Source organism: Vipera berus (genome assembly GCF_964194415.1).
Source record: "Vipera berus genome assembly, chromosome: 15".
Classification (NCBI taxonomy): domain Eukaryota; kingdom Metazoa; phylum Chordata; class Lepidosauria; order Squamata; family Viperidae; genus Vipera; species Vipera berus.
In genome coordinates, this window is record NC_138218.1 from 9412464 (window position 1) to 9430959 (window position 18496).

The 18496-nt window shown below is 47.6% G+C and overlaps 2 protein-coding genes across 16 annotated transcripts in view; one reads left to right on the top strand and one right to left on the bottom strand.

Annotated features, from left to right (window-relative positions):
• The window catches only part of TSC1 (TSC complex subunit 1), a 37346-nt gene that overhangs the window by 142 nt on the left and 18708 nt on the right, over positions 1-18496 (bottom strand). For 5 of the 15 annotated variants that reach the window (XM_081339726.1, XM_081339725.1, XM_081339715.1 and 2 more), the window contains 4 exons: positions 17767-17954; positions 16745-16906; positions 14304-15781; positions 12174-12460 (listed from right to left, as the gene is read on the bottom strand). In XM_081339726.1, coding sequence (XP_081195852.1) covers positions 15256-15781; positions 16745-16906; positions 17767-17954 — 876 coding nt within the window. In that variant the 3' untranslated portion in view covers positions 12174-12460; positions 14304-15255. Of the gene's footprint in view, positions 1-5113; positions 5241-12173; positions 12464-14303; positions 15782-16744; positions 16907-17766; positions 17955-18496 lie in introns of those variants that run through there. The other 10 variants (XM_081339716.1, XM_081339729.1, XM_081339723.1 and 7 more) reach the window with 9 other exon arrangements.
• On the top strand, positions 211-7867 carry SPACA9 (sperm acrosome associated 9). Its single transcript, XM_081339741.1, has 3 exons — positions 211-1337; positions 4467-4669; positions 6714-7867. The coding sequence occupies exons 1-3, from the start codon at positions 1194-1196 to the stop codon at positions 7108-7110; spliced, it is 744 nt and encodes a 247-aa protein (XP_081195867.1). The 5' UTR covers positions 211-1193; the 3' UTR covers positions 7111-7867.

Sequence of the window (18496 nt, forward strand, 5' to 3'; positions counted from 1 at the left end):
TTATCAACTTCTCACAGGACATTCAAGTCTGCACTTTTCCTGGAGGGAAGTGAGACAATTTTAAGCACATTACACCTAGAGACACGTATGTTAGATCGACGGCTACATAAATCAAAATAATTTATTATTATTTTAATTCCATTTATATCCCGCCCTTCTCCGAAGACTCAGGGCGGCTTACAAGCTTAGCAGTAGCCTTCATTCTATGTATAGCCCTAATAAGCAGGCATATACATAGAATGAAGGCTACTGCTAAGCTTGTAAGCCGCCCTGAGTCTTCGGAGAAGGGCGGGATATAAATGGAATTAAAATAATAATAAATAAAAATAATTATAATAATAAAAGGTAAACTGGGGGCCTTTCCAAAAGGGCACGGATGGAGCTTAAGAAAAAAAATATCTCCCCACTGACAATATTTCCATCAGTGAATTGCATTTTAAGATGAGATCGGACAACCCCTTGTCTGAAATGATACAGGGGGTTGGACTAGAAGACCTCCGGGGTCCCTCCCAATTCTTGTTATTCTCCTAAACGGGGTGGATTCACACGTGCAGAGTGTCAGTGGAAGATTCTCAATTCACCCAGCTCACGGTTCTCCCAACGGTGCTTTTTCCAAAAAGCAACCGGACTTTCTTGTGTGTGTGTTTTTTTTCCCCTTGAAAATGTTTTGCTTCTCACTCAAGGAGCTTCTTCGGTTCTGACTAAACGAACGGGAAGGATTTATATTCGGGTGACTGCAAAGAATATCTGTCCTTCATTTCCCCAACAGCAGCGACTCCCTTAACAATCGGCAACAAGTTTCTAAAATCGGGCACGCATCAAGGACTGCCTCTGCGCTTGCTTATTTATTTACAAAGTTTATCTGCCGCGCATCTCATATCCAACGTCCCCCTTGACTTTGCTTGTCAGAAGGTCCCCAAAGGGGATTGCGTCTCACACACACACACACACACACCCCAGGGACACCGCGACCGTCATAAATGTGAGTCGGTTGCCACGCCTCTGAATTTTGATCCCGTGACCGGGGGGGGGGGGTGCCGGAAAGGTGGTAAGTGTGTAAAAATGCACTTTTTTTTCCAGGGCCGCTGTAGTGACTTTGAACGGTCAGCTAAGCGAATTGCCGCAGGTTGAGGACCTCCTGCTTTGCAACTAACGCCTGGCTTGCTTCTCTCCCTTCTAGGAGGGGGGGAAAAATGAATGAAATCAAGGAAAGCCTTCGGAGCATTGAACAGACGTATAAAATCTTCCAGCAGCAGCAGTTCACCTTCATCGCTGCCCTGGAACACGTCCGAGAAAACGCCCATGATAAAATTAAGCCTGTGTCCAGCATTGGGCAGGTAAGGGGGGTCCGGCACCTGCCGCCACTCTTGGACGTAAAGCTGGGGTGACCGAACTGAGGGGCAGATGGGGAGATGAGCAAAGTCTTTGGAGAAAAGGGGATCAATCTGTTCTCCAAAAGCGGCTTTTTCCCAAGGCAACTGGACTTCCTTGTGGTGCTAGAGGAGGTTTTTGCTTCTTGTCCGAGAAGCTGCTTCAGTTCTGCCTACAGGATTCGTCTCTCTCCCACACGCACAGACACGTGTGTGTGTGCGTGCGAGCGCACACGCACGGGAGAAGGTACAGATAAACCTCCAAGGGGCCTCGGCGACTCTCGGAAGGAGTGCCAATGACCAGAGGACTGCAAGGAATAGAAATCCTTCCGTTTTCTCCACCGTTACGTCAGAACTGGAGAAGCTTCTCAGAATGAGAAGTGAAAGGTTTTCGGAGAAAAACAAAAAAAACAAAAGTCCAGTTGCCTTTTGAAAGGAAAAGGAAAAAAACAACAACAAAGCAGCTTTGGGACAACCATGACCTGGATGACAGAGAATCTCCAAAGAGATTTATTAGGATAAGAAGTAATGGATGGAAATTAAAAAAAGGAGAGAAGCAACCTAGAAATAAGAAATTTCCTGATTTCTTTCTTTCTTTCTTTCTTTCTTTCTTTCTTTCTTTCTTTCTTTCTTTCTTTCTTTCCTTCCTCTTTCTTTCTTTCTTTCTTTCTTTCTTTCTTTCTTTCTTACCTTCCTTCCTCTTTCTTCCTCTTTCTTCCTTTTTTCCTCTTTCTTTCTTTCTTCCTTCCTTCCTTCCTTCCTTCCTTCCTTCCTTCTCAAAATTTACATAACCGCCCAACTCTCTCTCAGTGACTCTGGCAGCTTACTTACACAGATAGAAACCTAACACAAAACAATTAAAAAGCCATTTTTGCCTTTGGATTGTTTTGACCTAATGAATAAAAACAAAAAAAAAACAGAATGAATGCATGTGAAGACTGGACTCATCTCCTTTTCTTGACTTCCTGAAAACTTTCTCCTCCAAAACTTGAAATGGAGAACGTGGCAGTGTCCCCCCCTCGCCCCACCGGGGCGTTCCCACGGGGCAGCAGCGATAGCATTTGAAAGTGCCTATTAAAAGTAACGGCTCTGTAGCCGAGGGGGCCGTGATGGATGTAGAAGTGTCTGCTAAAGCAGCATGATGAATGGAGGCAGGTGGGATTTTTATTTTATTTTCCGGACTATGGGGACTCACGTTAAAAAGAAATGTCAACTCTTTAAGTGAGAGGAAGGAAGGAAGGAAGGAAGGAAGGAAGGAAGGAAGGAAGGAAGGAAGGAAGGAAGGAAGGAAGGAAGGAAGGAAGGAAGGAAGGAAGATGAAGATGAAGATGATGAAGGAGCAGGAGGAGAAGACAACCTATATGGATTATCTTTGAAGTAACTCTTTTAAAAGAAGAAAAAAAATGAAGGATCTCATTGAGTCAACCTGTAGGTCTGGGCTGGACTATCACTCAACCATTCATATCTCTGTTATCCATACATCCACCCTCTCTCTCTCTCTCTCTCTCTCTCTCTCTCTCTCTCTCTCTCTCTCTCTCATCTATGTCTGTCTGTCTGTCTACCTCTCTACCTAATCTCTCTCTAATCATCTTGTCTACATAGCTATCCATTTCATCTATCTAGGTCTAGGTCTTCTCTCTCTCTTATCCATCCATTTCCTCTCATCTGTCTACCATCCACCCATCCGTCCCATAAATTTTGATCAGCGGATCCTCGCGGAAGAAAGAAGCAAAAAAAGAGGACACAAATAACCACAGCAGCTGAATTATCGTAACCCAAGGCTTAACAACCACGGAGCTGAGTGTGTGTGGGGGGCAGGCCCACGTCACCTTCTCCCCCCCCCGTCTGCAAGGAACCCCAAACCTTGGAGCTGTGTCTACTAGCACAAGACTTTCTTTTTCCAAAGACACACACACACACACACACACACACACACACACACACACACACAAAGAGAGAGGAAGAGAGAGAGAGAGAAAAAGAGATTTTATTTTGATCTACTACATTGCCCCACCAGGCTTGGGAGCAGCTGAGGAGTCAGGAAGAAGAGTTTGAATCTGGTGGGGCCACTTTAAAAGGAGGTCTCTCTCCCCCACACCCCCCCTTCTCTTTTCCTTTCTTTTTCTGCTGAGCTGGTCACCCCGGGATCCAATTAAGCCCAGGAACAACCCAGGAACCGCTCTGGTGCAGGAACCAGACTGCCTGCTATTACAGCTGACCTGAGACCCATCCAGCAGCCAACTGAGGATTGCGGTTTGCAACACAATGCCGGCCAGTCTCGGATTGGAGACAGCAACCTCTGCACCCCATTATCTTCCCCTGAAACTTTCTCTCTTCCTAACTTTTCACGGAGGGAGGGAGGAAGAGGGATGGTGGGGAGCAAAACTCGCTAGATAATGACCAGTTTTTGTGTGTGTGTGTGTGTGTGTGTGTGTGTGTGTGTGTGTTTGTTTTTTTTTTTGCAAAAGTTGCGGTTTTTTGCAGCTCTGCTCCGAAGCGCAAACCACAAACTGCAAAGCCGGCTTGGAGACAGACTGCCTTCCTTCGATGGGCTTAATCTGGTTAATGAATTTCCCTCTGGCTCTGGGTGACAAAGTGACAAAGAAATGGGGGGGCGGGTGGGAGGGGTGTGTGTGCAGCACGCTTAGTTGAAGCCCCCCTCTTAATAGAAGCGAGGTTAAGCGTGCCTTGCGTTGCCTGCCAGATTGTGACGTGTCAACACGGTCTGTAAATACAGGGAGTCCTCGGCTTACGGCCAGTAACTGCGCCCCAAAATTTCCTACCTTTCACTAAGCAAAACGGCTGTTTAAGTGAATTTCGCCCCATTTGACGACCTTTCTTGCCACGGCTGTTAAGCGAATCACTGCAGATGTTAAGTTAGCAGCACGGTTGTTAAAATGAATGCGGCTTCCTCAAGGTGGCAAAAGGGGATCACGTGATCTCCCCGGGACGCTGCGACCGTCACAAATACAATGGTTTCAATTTCCAATTTTGATCCCCTGACCCTATTTTCAGTGCTGCTGTAACTCTGAATGGTCTCTAAATGAAGCCGAGGACCCAGCTACATTGCCCATCCTTTCACTGCTTGTCCAACAGGTGCAGACGTACATGGACCACTATTGCAACAATACCACCGACAAACGCATCCTCCTGATGTTTCTCAACATCTGCTGTGAACTGCACAAGCTTTGCCAAAGGCTGGAGTCCCTGCACCCTGGAAACAGCACCACCAACGCCATCTTGGAGAAGTGCAAGATGTACGTCAGCCACAGCAACGACCTCAGTGGCCTCCGGGCTAAGTAAGTTTCTAGTCCCTCTTGTCCCCTCCACGCCCTAGCCTTGCAGAAGGCCTTAAGTTAGCTTCCTTAGAGATTTAACTAGCATTGACGGAGTCGTGCGTCTCAGATCCATGACTCCGGAGGGCTTAACGATCTGAGAATGAGTAAAAACGTATTTTTGGGGGGGGGGAACACACACTCCATCCGCATAACTCTGAAATGAGCTGCATCACACCGCCAGGTTGAGCACAGTTCTTTCCAGGACCCCAACCTAGGTTGGTCACCAAGACCAGAAGTTTAATCTTCTGAGCTTTCAGTCTTCCACAAACACAAAACAGAGACCTGGGAACCATGGCTTACAAGCCACAAAATATGAGTGTTTGTGGAGGATTGGTTGACTTATGTTCCTTCGAGTCACTTGCAACGTCTGGGCACCACAAAGAACTAGGAGGATCTGTCCTTAACCTGGTCTTCTGGGTCTTCCAGTGGTGACCCCATCAAGTAGTGTAACTGCATCCATCCAGCTGTGATCCTGGTAGTTCTCTTCTTCTTCCAATTCTGGTCACCACAATATAAAAAAGATGTTGAGGCTCTGGAAAGAGTGCAGAGAAGAGAAACAAGAATGATTAGGGAGCTGGAGGCTAAAACATACGAAGAATGGTTATAACAATTGGGTATGTCTATGACAGTGAGGACAATTAACCAGTGGAACAGCTTGCCTCCAGAAATTGTGGAGATTTTAAAGAAGAGGCCAGACAGTCATTTGTCTGAGATGGTATAGGTTCTCCTGCTTAAGTGGAGGGCTGGACTAGAAGATCTCCAAGGTCCCTTCCAGCGTCTAGTCTAGTCTAGTCTAGTCTAATGAAAAGGAGACATGACCAGCAGTGTTCCAATATTTGAGGGGATCCTACAAAGACTGGTGTGTGTGTGTGTCAAACTTCTTTCCAAAGCACCAGAAGGCAGGACAGGAAGCAGTGGAGAGAAGCAACCTAGAATTAAGAAGAAATTTTAAGTGAGGGCAATCAACCAATGGAACAACCTGCCTCTAAAAGTTGTGGGTGCTCCATCACTGGAGGCTTTCAAGACAGCCATTTGTCTGGAATGCTCCGGGAAGATCTCCAAGATCCCTTCCAACTCTTTATTATTCTACGTTCTGTCTTCTCTTTCCGTCCACCTTTCCCAGCATCAGAGCTAGGTCCTCACATAACGTCTTCCAAGTAGAATAATTTGAGCCCATGTCCATGGCGCCCAGGGTGAAAGATCCGATTGGCTTTATTGAACGATCCCCGGGTTTGTTTCCTTGACCATCCACATATTCTCAGGAGCCTTCTCCAACGCCAAAGCTCCCGAAGCCTCCATGCGCTTCCTCTCCTTCGAAGTCCAACATCCACAGAGTGTGCTTGGCAAAGTTAGGGTTTGCATGATCCCGATCTTTTCTAGGGAAAGACGCACCGTGGCCTTTGATGTGTCTGAACTTGATTGCGGTGTGTTAGTCTGTGGCGCATTTCTTGACTGTGGGTGGTTGATCCCAAAAGCCAGCAGCTCTCAGCCTCCAGGAGAGTTTGCGGAAGAGCGTGGCAAAGGGGCCAGAGCATAGCATGGTGTGCCCACGTTGGATCAGCTGATTGGAAAGTTGAAGTTCATCATTCTTCTCCTTCTCCTCCTCCACAGAATAATTGTTTCTCCTTTTCCTTCTCCATATAATTCCTTCTCCTCCTGCTTCTAATTCCTTCTTCTCTTTTCTTCTCCTTCCCTTCTTCATATAACTCCTTCCTTTTCTCCTTCTCCCCTTTATATAATTCCTTCTCCTTCTTTCTCCTTCTCCGCTTCTCTAATTCCTTCTCCTCCTTCCTCCAATTTTCCTCCTCCTTTTAATTCCTTCTCCTCTCCTTCTTCATATAATTCCTTCTCCTGCTTTCTCCTTCTCTGCTTCTCCTCCTAATTCCTTCTCTTCCCCTTCTCCATATAAATCCTTCTCCTTTCCCCCCTTTGCCCTATAATTTCTTCACCTCTATGTAATTCTTTTTCCTTCTCTTATCTTTCTTTCCTCCTCCTCGCACCGCAGATACCCTCACGACGTGGTCAACCATCTCAGCTGCGACGAAGCCCGGAACCATTACGGCGGGGTGGTGAGCCTCATCCCCATCGTCCTGGACTGCATGAAGGAGTGGGTGGCCCACACGGAGAAGCTCCCGCGAAACATGCTCCAGAGCGTGAGTGCCCGCAAAGCGGCCATCCTCCAGCAGATAAACTTGCCAACCCGGACCAAGAAGGGCTTCAACCTGTCCGGCCGGCCCACGTTCGTCACCGAGGCTTGCCAGACCAAGCTCAGCTTGGTGGATAAGGCTCAGAAGCGGGAGAATAGGCGGGCGGCTAAAATAAAACAGATGGGCGGCCTTGGGCGAGCCATTCAAAAATTCCTGGACGGTCCCTGGAAACCGCCTGGTAAAAACGCTTTTTGAACCCAACCAAACCCAACTAAATAGAGGCGTGTGAGCTGGAGGGGGGCAGGAAAACGGCACGACCCGCACATTTGCATGGTGTCTAGAAATTAAAATTTAGTCTCCCTGGAACTGCTTCAGCGATGGCCTTTTCTGAGAGCGGTGCAGAAAAGACAGGCCACGCTCAGTTGTGTCAATCAGCCGTGGGCCTTGCCTTCGTAGGATCCTTTTTCACAGCCCGCTCAGGGTCCTGGCTGGATGTGGATCACAACCCTGCTCCGATTTGCATTTTTTTGTTGTTGGTGGCGTAAACGCAGGAGCCCAAGCAGCATTGAACGGAATCACCACTTAAGCCAACTATCTTGAACTCAAGAATGCGTTGGCCAATGGATCAACCGACATGTAGGCTGGGGAGTTAGGAAGACCTGTTCCCATGGATGATTCTATGTTTTTTTGGGGGGGGAGGGAATCAGAAATAAGATTTCACCGGTCAAAAACCTGTTGGATTTGGTGGTCTGATTCTCAGTTGACTGGGGGGAGTCCCCATCAAGTCAACCTTGTTGAACTTTAGAAGCCTGTCCATACTTGGGCAAGTTGATCAGGCTGTCTTCCATCGGGCAATCCGGTTGAATCGTTCGGTTCTGAGGGCAACTAGATCAAATTTTACCTTCCAGCCAAATCTCCACCCTACTCCTGGTCAAAACCATGTGCAGCCCTAGAGCCCGTTCCCTTGTGTAGGTCTCCCACTGGCTTTCCAAACCTGATCCCAGAGCAGACGTACTTAAATCAGGACCTTGGTGATCAGGGAGCAGAAGCAGCAGCAGATTGCAAGATTCAATCTGAGTCGGTCCCCGGGATGGAAAGGTTTATTCTTCCAAGGTTTCTGCCTTGTTCTGAAGCCCATCCTCAGGGAATGAGTGCACTGGGCACCGTAAATACAAACAGGTAGAACAGCCCAACGCACACATTCTGGAGATAGCAACACAAGTCCGAAAGCTTGGAAAAATAAACCTTTGGTCCCAGCGACCAACTCAGATTGGATCCTGCAACATTTTCCTGGAAGACGTAAACTGCAGATTGTTAATTTTGGGGAAGCCACCTTATACATTTTGCAACCCGAAACCAACATGCATTGGAAAGCTGGAACTTCGCTATTGGAAAACTCCGTTCTCTTCCTTCTCCGTGTCCACCACAGGGGCAGAAAACTGTTTTTTTTAAAAAAAAATGTTTAAAAAGACGCCTGCAATATTTGATCTCCCAGTTCTGCTCTTTGGGTCTGATTGTGGTTTTTTTTGTTTTCCACCTTCTCACAGGCTTCTTAAAACTACCTCTGCCTTTTTTTTGCTTCCAACCCGAAGACGCTTCTGAATAAAGCCATTTCCCTTGCATTTAATGCTCTTTGCTAAAATGTTCAGACCAAAGGTGGCTCGTGGCCAGTAGATAAAGCCTTGCAGGAACCCCCGCCAGCCCCCATTTTGCAATGGGGGTGGTGGTGAGACGCTGAACCACAAACTAACCACGGGCGGGTGGGTTTGCTGGAGCGACCCGTGGTTTGGTTGACCGAAAGCTCGGAGCAGTTTGGGGGGAAAAAATCCCGATTTTCCTTGTACAGGTAGCCCTCGACTTGATGACAATGAAAAATCCTTCTTGTTAAAGCTGCGATAGGGTTGGGTGTTTTTTCTAGACCACTGTGGTTTTTCTCCCAAAAGGCCAACTTTGCCCCCATTCAAGCCATCCTGGATGGCTTGTTTATTTCTGGGATCTGCTAAACCAGAAAAGTCCCTGACTTATGACAACGGAGCCCCAAATTTCTGTTGCTAAGCCAGATGGTTATTAAGTGGGGTTTGCCCCGTTTTTAAGAACTTTCTTGCCACAAGGAAATCACGGCAGTTATTTACTTCGCAGTTGTGAAGAGCATCTGGCTTTCCCTCCCGCCCGCCCCGCCTTTGCCTGTCGGAAGGTCGCAATAAAAGCGGAATCGTGAATCCGCGACCGTCCTAAACCGGAGCCAGTTGCCAAGTGTCCGAATTTTGATCACGTCACCATCAAGGATGCTACGACGGTCATTAAGGGTGAGGAACGGCCCCACGTCACCCTTTCCAGTGTTGTTTTAACTCTGAGCAGTCGCTAAACGAAGGGTCGCTGAGTCGAGGACTATCTGTAACAGTCACGCGGTCTTTTTTAACGGTGGGATCGCTGTCCCAGCAGATGGGACTCACCCTTATCGGAGCTGTGTAGTTTTAGGCGAGTATCTGTCAAGAATATTGCCGAGAAAGGATTGGGACTAGATCAATGCTCCCTTTAATATTCAGGCATTTTGGGGGTTCAGCAAAGAGGGTGTGTGCCGGATTTTTTTTTGTGTGTGTGGCGTTTATGAGAGCAGGAATTAAAAACCCTACTTTCCCACGGAGGTGCTCAGGAACGCTTATTACAGCGTCACGGTCTTCCCACCGATCAGAGGATACAGGTAAATCCTCAACTTATGACCAATCGGGAATGGAACGTCCATTGCTGAAGCAGGCCGTGGTTGAACGAGCCGCACCCTTTTCGCCGTGAAGCGAGCCACATGGCCGCTCAGCGAACCCCAGGTTCCCTCATTGGCCTTGCTATCTGGGAAGGGTCGCAAAGGGGGAGCGTGCGGCCCTCCCGGGACGCCGCAACAGGCAGCAGTGCACGCCAGTTGCCAAGTGCCCCAATTCTCATCCCATAGATGTGGAGATGCCCTAACAGCCGTGAAGCGTTGAGGCCGGTTGTAAAGCCCTTCTTTCCGTGGCCTCGTAACTTTGAACGGTCACTGAACAAAACGGTTATAACTGGAGAACCGCCTGTATGGTACCAGTCTTAAAAAGATTGCCTTCTCCTTAAAAACATGTTTCCCCTTCCGACGCCTTGGAAAGCCAAAACGCGCCAAGGATAGTGGAGCGTTTCTTCTCTTCGAAATCGATGAATAATTGAGCTCTTTCAACCTGCACCTCCAGGTCCTGTGGCATGAAAATGTTTATTATTTATGGTGCTTTTTATAGAACTACCCCGGCTATTCTGCTTAGCACAAGAAAGCAAGAGTAGCGATTTATTTTTCTTTTTGTATCTTGCTGGCTTTCTCTCTCTCTCTCCTCCGTAATACATATTTAATCAGTTTGATCCAGGTGAGAAAGAGACTCTTTGAATATTAAACTAGCGTGGAGACTTCCCCCCCCCTTTTTCAAAAAAAGAAGGCATGTGTTTGGTGTCAAAGATTTCTTCAGCTGCCGATAAAACAACTCTCCTACACCTTTTCAGCCAGAAGTCCAGATATTAAACGGGATCTTTTTAACCGCCCTGTTCTTAAGGTTTGCAAACCAGGGATGGCTGGCGTCCCTTTGAATCCCTCCAAAGGCTGAACTTAAAAGGAGGTAAAAGATTCAAAACGGAATACGGGGAAAATTGCCTGAAGATACTTTACAGCAGTTTCATTATTATTTTTTTCACTAGGAAAAAAAACCCCAGAACCTGTTTGTTTTTTGTTGTTTTAAAAAAAGAGATTCTGGAATGTTTGATCAAGAGGCAAAAGTTCAAATGATAGAAAATTGCGGGGTTTCCCCCCCAAGCTTTTAATCTCTCATAAAAGCCCAGTCCAGTTTGAAAAAATCGGATTTAGCATTCCTTCCCCTTGTTCGGAGCCAAGTTCGATACCATAAAACAATTTTGAGAAGCCTGAGCTGCACCCAGAAAGGAGAAAGCAGCAAAAACTTTATAAAGGAGAAACAAAAATGTGTTTTTCCGCCATTCCCATCTCTAGATCCTACCACCCTTGGCACGTTGCCGAGAAAGAGTTGATCCGGGATTACTTTTTGATCTTCCTTCCTTTGGGATTGCATCCCTAAATGGATGGTTGTATGTTGAGTACTGCCTGTAAGGCGCAAGTGATATTCTGAACTGGATTAGCAGAAATACAAGAAGAGAACAGGGTTAGCAGAGTTGGAAGGGACCTCGGTGGTCTTCCATTCCAGCCCCATGCTCCATCAGGAGACCCTAACCAATTTCAGACAAATGGCTGTCCAATCTCTCCTTAAAAACCTCCAGGGATGGAGCACCCACAACACCGATTAATTGTCCTCCCCGTCAGGAAATTTCTCCTTAGTTCCAGGTTGCTTCTCTTCTGGATGAGTTTCCATCCGTTGCTTCTTGTCCTGCCTTGGGAGAATAGGTGGACCCCACCCTCTTCATTGTGGCAACCCCTGAGATATTGGAAGACTGCTATCATGTCTCCCCTAGTTCTTCTTTTTTCATTAAACTAGAGATTATCCAGTTCCTGGAACCGTTCCTTTATATGTTTTAGCCTTCCAGACACCAGTTGCTAAATTACATTTCTCTAGATGCCCAGGAAATTCGAAGCCACCGGAAAAATAATTCTATTTCCTCTCTCCATCCAGTATAACCACTAGCCTGCTGGAAGTTTTTGTTCTGCTGACCATTTAACAGTTTTGTGGTGGGTCTTGTGAAAAAGAACATAGAACACATAGGGAGCCCCAGAGGTCTTCTAGTCCAACTGCCTGCTTAAGGCAGGAGACCTTACTATCCTGGTCAAATGGTTGTCTAATTCTCTATTTTTTTTAAAAAAAAAAGCCCTTTTCTTTCCCATTGGCTGTCTGGAACGGAACAGGCTGCAGTTTTCAATCCTGTTCCGTTTCCCACCCCCCCAAAAATATGGTTATTTACACAAGCCAGCCAAGGTGGCTTCCAACTAGGTGGTTTATTCTGAAGGGTGGGGTGAAAAAAAAAACCCCTCTCAACCCTAAGATGAATGAAAAACAATATATATATATATATATTTTAATTTGTTCACAGTTAAACACAAGCAACTGCCTTGATGTATTAGAACATTCTAGTTAATGTCAGCAAAACACCCTCGGTTCGGTTTTGCTTGTGAAATATTTTAAGTTTCGATTGTACCATTTCATAGCATCACTTCCATCATCGCTGTGGCTTTCCCCCCCCTTTCCCCCCCCTTTTTTTTTAAAAAAAGTCATTTATTTTTGTGTTTAAATCATGCTTACAAAGAGAGCGATGCAGGAAACATTTCCTGTTTAGACAGCTTGGTTTCGTTCTCTCTCTCTCTCTCTCTCTCTCTCTCTCTCTCTCTCTCTCTCTTTCTCAAAAGATTTAACTAAAAACAGTCAGGTTTTTTTTTCTTTTTTCTCTTAAAGGAAAAAAAAACAAGGATTATTTTTCAGCTTCGCTAACGAGAACTTTTCTTCCCCCCCCCCCTTCCACAAAATTGCAAAAAAAAAACACCCCCAAAACAAGAACTTCATTATGTACGCTACACATCCGTGATTCAGAGTTGCTTTGATAAGGATACCCAGAGTGATTCCTCCATCTTTTCTGTGGCCTGCTGGGAAAAATGGGATGGGGTAAATTCCACTAATTCATCATTATAAGGTCATTTGCCTCTTTTCGAAAAGCAAATGAAGGAGCCAGTTCTAACCTTGGGGAGGAGGAAAAGACAGATTATTTTGACCACTGACGACGACAACAACAACAACAAAAAGAGATCCTTTCAATTAAATCTAGGACTGCCTGCAGTTGAAAAAGCGGAACTTGCTTCCCGATAAAAGACAACCCCCCCATGAATGTATTTCCAAATCCAGATAGCTAAAATGAGAAATCAGGTTGGGGGCCCCCTTTAAGGGTGGGTGGAAAGACAACCCGAACCCCCAGTACCAAGGATAGGGAAGCGAAAAATCAGCCCCTATAAGTGAGCTAAAGGGGATCTGCAAATCCACCTGTGCGCCAGAGTGAGACGGTGCGGAACAGGGGTCTCCAAACATTTGCAACTTGGAAGACTTGTGGACTTCCAGCGGCCAGGTTTGAAAGCCCCAGTTGCGAAGGACCACGAGGACGGGGGGGCTATCCCAGTGGGAATACCCCTGTGGAATAAGAGAGGTTTTAAAAAAAAACTATTCTGCCTGGGCTGAAAAAAGGCCAGCCTTAGCTTTGAGCACAGAGCAGTTAAAATTAAATCAATTTTAGGAGTAGAATTGTGGGGTAGGGGTGGGGAGAAATGAACTTTTCTTTCTTCCGTTACGGCAGGGGTCTCCAACCAAACCTGGCCATTTTTTGAAAGACTTGTGGACTTCCAACTCTCCAGAATGGCCGGCTGTCCCACAAGTCTTAAAAAGCGCCCAAGTTTGGAGACCTCTGCTTTAAGCAATGGGAGCTTCAACCCCAGAGAACAGCATTCAAGTCTCTGAGCTCGTATCTGGACAGCACTACAGCCCCCATCAGCCACACCTCTTCAGCCCATCCATTTTTTTTAAAAAAGAGAGTGAGCGAGCTTGGAAAGGATAAAAACAAGGCAGCTCGCAATTTTTCCTGACACTCTGGTCTCGCACCGCTCACCTGAACGCACCCTCATTAAATCCCATTGCAAGGCTCACCGTGTTTTTTCCTGCTCAGACAACCGCTATTTAAATTCACCAACTGTTTAGGGAAGCCTCAAGGAAGGGTTGAAGAGAGAGAGAGGGAGAGGGAGGAGTCTTTTTTAATAATAATAATAACAATAATAAAAAGGGCTTGGTTTAAGAAATCTACGAAGGCCCACTGGAGGAAAAGCAAGAGATGGCAATTTTGGGGTATACCTTAGCAGCTTTTTCTGACGAGAAGGTCCTCCCCAGGCTGGCTTTGTGACAAAGGGGGTAGAAGATGTTAGGAAACGGAAGGGGCAGAGGGGGTGCCCCGTGTGGTTTTAAGAATCAAGGTGTCATGCTCTCCACCCAAAGCGAAGCGCATCTTCGTGAAAGAGACACCGTGCAAACGAGTGGGGGGGGGGAGCATTTAAGCAAGGGCCACATTAGTATCCAAAAACCACGAAGGTTTTGAGGATGGTGGTGATGGTGGGGAAATTGTCACAGGTCTAATCCATGTGCCTGCATGCACACACCCAGTTCCAATGGAGGCAAATCCCCATAAGTGCTTCAGACCGATGCGTTTTGGCGGCAGCCACTAGCAAGAGATCATAAGCCTCTTAGGAGAAACCAGAGATTGGATGATAAAAAACTCATTTTGGGGGGGGGGGGGGTTTCAGATGGAACACAAAACCAGCAAAGGAGTGTCTTCTCGTTTTTGAGGAGACGCGGGGGGGGGAGCAGGACAGACGATTGGGGAGACAACTGATTTATCTTCCCGTGGTTTCCCCCATAAACTTTTGGGTGCTACCGTTATAAAACACTCACCGATCGAGAAGGCTGCGTCTTCCTTAACAAAGCTCAAGTCGGGTCGTGATCAGCTTATCAGACTAGAGAGAAACACAGCTAAAGAGAATAAAGTATAAAGAGAAATAGTGTTTCCAGAATATTTTGGGGTGGGTTGGGGTTTGCTCTGCTGGGCAGCTTCCAAAATGACTCGTAAGGAAACGAAAACAAAACAAAAAAATATTCCAGCAGAGAAAATGTGCAGGGCAGGGGAGATATACCCCCCTTTTCTGTTTGTGTGTGTGTGTGTGTGTGTTGTTGTTGTTGTTGTTTTAAAAAGCAGGAGGGGAATGTAGATCGAAATCCTAAAGGTAGGATTTTAAAACCACATCGTCATCAAAGTCCGGCGTACTCATGATGGGCAAACTCTTTTAAAAAAATCTTACTTTGGCGGAGAACTGTCCACCCCAGTCCCCTGCGAAAAAAGGGGCTGAGTGGTGGGAGCAAGATGGCTACCAGCCCTGATTGAAAACTGGTGGGGCGCAGTCCCTTCAGATTAAGCACACAACCCCCCACCCACACCCCCAGTTCGCTCAGAGGGGCCTGCTAACCTATTGCACAAAAGTTCGTCCGGTGGGAGGCAAAAGGGCAAACCAGGAGTCGAAAACCCTCAGCTGTCACCACCCCAAGTTAAGGAACAAGTATAAAGGGGGGGGCATCAAAGATGGCACGGGGAGGGGCGACCGAGCTCTTTGGCCCTTCCAGATCTGGCATCCGTTCTGCATTCACTCAGCCAAGTTCCACCTGCCCCAAACGAAACAAACCGGTCCATTTTGGCCGCGGCAGGAGTCCACGGGTTCTAGAACGAAACGTGAAAGCTTGGAATTTAAAAAAACACATGCGCTCCGACGTTCGCTCTCCCAAGGCTGAGATTATGAAAAGTTAACACTGATTATTATTATTTTTTCTTCCCCCTCTCCCCACGCTTCCCGGCTTAGCTATGACCGTGATGGGATTCGTTGTAGTCCATTATGTGAAGCGATTCGACGCTTTCTTGATTATGGGGAGAGGAGGTGGGTTCGGCGGGACACGGGCAAGGGGGCAAGGCTCCCCGGGCTTCTAGGCCGGGCCCTTTGCACAATTCGGTCTTCAAAGTGCCACAGAGGCTCTGGATGACCGCCCCGTCTTCGTCACACTGGCTTTCGCTTTTGTTGCGGAAGAGTTCGCGAGCTTTCATGCCCAGAAAGCTCTCCGAACTCGGGAACGAGCCCACGGTCAGTCGGCTGCGGGCCGAAGGGGGCTCTTGTCGCCCAGAGGCCTCCCAGCAGCTGTTGAAGGGGCCGGCTCGCTCAGCCAGGTGCTCCTCTGGACTGGATCCACCGCTGTTGCCTTTGCTGCTGCTGCTGCTGCTGCTGTGACGAATCTGGACGACGGAAGAGTCAGCCTCCCCATTCCTGCCCAGCATTTCTTCACCGCATCGGGCAACCGGGTGAGACGGGCCCTCATTTGCCCCCGGGAGCCTGTACGGAAGAAGGAGGAGGAGGAGGAGGAGGAGGAAGGAGGGTGCAGGGGTTAGAAATTGCAGCATTGCAGGTCAGCTCTGCAGCTTCACCGCGGCCTTCCATCCTTCCGAGGTCGGCAAAAAACTGAGGACCCAAATAGTTTGGATGGCAAGATGCCGACTCTGTAAATTGCTGAGAGCGCGCCGTCAAGCGCTACGGGGCAGGTATACAGGCAGTTCTTGATGGCCGCTGAATCCAAAAACAAGACATTTTTCTAGTGAACGTTGCCCCGTTTGATGGCCTTCCTTGCCACGGTTGTTAAATGAATAGCTGCCGTTGTTAAATTAGTGACACGGTCGTTAACCAGTCTTCCCCACTCCCTCCCCGCAAAAAGGAAAGATTTGGCAGGGAAAAAAAAGAACGTGTCCGGTGCCGTTAGAATCATCTCCCAGGTCCTCTTTTGAATTATTTCACCCAAGCTATCTCCCTTTTCACTTAAATCTATTTATTTCAAATTTTTATTTTTAATTTACTGTACAGAGATCTTTAAGTTCTGTTGTTGTTAGCCGCCCTGAGTCCCTCGGGAGATAGGGCGGGATATAAATCCCATTAATAAATAAATAAATAAATAAATAAATAAATCTACCGAACGGGAGACTTTAGATATCCTAAATCTTGGCCACTTTTAAGATGGGTGGATTTCAACTCCCAGAATTCCCCCTGGCAGGGGAATTCTGGGAGTTGCAAGTTCACCCATCTTTCAAGTGGCCACGTTTCAAGAAAGCACAGCTTTAGAAGAAGGAGAGAAGCGGAGAATTCAGCCAATTCAGCAACGGGAGAATTCAGCCATTCCCCCCCCTCCACCCGCCGCCTTGGGCAAATTCAACGCATCAGATCACGGCTTAACTTCGGAACCGGGCACATTCGGGTCGTTCAGAAGCCAGAAAGAGACACAGGTTGGTTGTTGTTGTGTTTTTTTACCTTTCTTCAGCCATTTCTGCCGTTTCCATTTTGTCGTCGTCCCGTTTCTTCTGCAACCGGTCGCTATCCAGGCAACTGTACAAGCGTAGTATCTCCAGTTCAAAGGTGCGCGTGATCTGTTTCTGCGCTCTGTGTTGCTGCTCAACCGCCTGGAGCTGGTCCCTGAAACGGGACAAGAAGCCAGCTTGAACTAAATCGAATCAAACTCTTGATTGGGCCAAGTGTTGATTAGACACACACAAGGAATTTTACACTGCTGCAGAAGATCTCAGGGTACGGCTGGTTTAGGGACTGTTCCACGTTTCAGCGGCACTGGGGAAAAACGTGACCCTGTGGCTGTTTTTCACACGACCGCTGTGACATGTGATCAAAGTCCAGATTCTTGGTTAACTGACTCGTATTTCTGACTGTTGTCCTCTCCTGAGGGGTCATGTGGAGTCCCCAAGCAAAATCCGTAGGGAAGCCAGATTCACTTAACAACCGAATAACTTACCAATTGCAGCGATTCACTTAACAACTGTGGCAAGGAAAGCCATCCAGTGGGGCCAAACTCACTTTAACAATTGTCTCACTTAGCAACGTTAAGTTTTGGGGCTCAATTGCGGTCGTTAAGTCCTCCTCCTCCTCTTCTCCTCCACTCCATGCACCTTCCCTTCTAGCACTGATGGTGTTACCTAGTTTGGCCAGGAAAGGCCTGCAAGAAAACCACCCAGCCCAGAGAGCCCCAAGGACCCCACAGTCCTCCTCCTCCTCCTCTCAACAAACCCCACTCCCTTCTAGCACTGATGATGTTACCTAGTTTGGGTTATGAAACGTCTGCATGAAAACCACCCAGCTCAGAGAGCGCCAAGGACCTGACCGTCCTCCTCCTCTGCTTCACAAGCCTCACTCCCTCCTAGCACTGATGGTGTTACCTAGTTTGGCCAGGAAAGGCCTGCAGTTGGGAGAGCCCCAAGGACCCCACACTTGCCCTACTTTCTAAGTCAGCCTAGCAAGGCGCAAGAGGACATTGTCAAGGCAACCTGGCTTGGACTTTGACATCCTCCAAATATTTCTTCTGCTCCAGCAAGAGGTGATCCTTCTTGGTAAGCTGAGATTCCAGTTCTGCAATCCGGTTCTGAGACGCTTCCACTTGCTGACTCTGGAGGAGGAGGCAGGATTTGACTCTCTCCAGCTCCTTCCGGACGGCCGTCTGCCTGATCCCCACTTCCTGGAGAGGAGGAGGAGGAGGAGGAGGAGGAGGAGAGAGAGAACTAGGCATCGGAGGGACCTTCCAAGGGGAGGCAAACAGAAGCTGGGTTCAAAATACAGAATAGGTTGGAAGGGACCTCGGAGGTCTTCTAGTCCAAACCCCTACTTAAGCAGGAGAACCTATACCATTCTGGATAATTGGCTGTCCAGCCTCTTCCTGAAAGCCTCCAGTGTTGGAGCACCCACAACTTCTGGAGGCAAGCAGTTCCACTGGTTAATTGTTCTCCCTGTCAGGGAATTTTCTCCTTCGTTCTAAGATGGATCTGTCTTTGATCAATTTCCATCTCTTACTTCTTATCCCGCCTTCAGGTGCTTTGGAGAATAGCTTGACACACACCCCCCTCATCTTTGTGGCAGCCCCTTACAATATTGGAAGACAGTTATCCTGTCACCCCAGTCCTCCTTCTCACCGGGCTAGACACGGCCAATCCCTGCAACCATTCGTTATGTTTTAGCCTCCAGCTGCCCCCTTCTCCTCTTTGCTGCCCTCTTCTGCCCTCT

Bases quoted from the DNA above. Each gene is read 5' to 3' on its own strand.
- SPACA9 (XM_081339741.1), top strand. From the start codon at position 1,194: ATGAATGAAATCAAGGAAAGCCTTCGGAGCATTGAACAGACGTATAAA. The intron at 1,338-4,466 runs GTAAGGGGGGTC...CTTGTCCAACAG, and splicing joins CTGTGTCCAGCATTGGGCAG to GTGCAGACGTACATGGACCA. The intron at 4,670-6,713 runs GTAAGTTTCTAG...CTCGCACCGCAG, and splicing joins CTCAGTGGCCTCCGGGCTAA to ATACCCTCACGACGTGGTCA.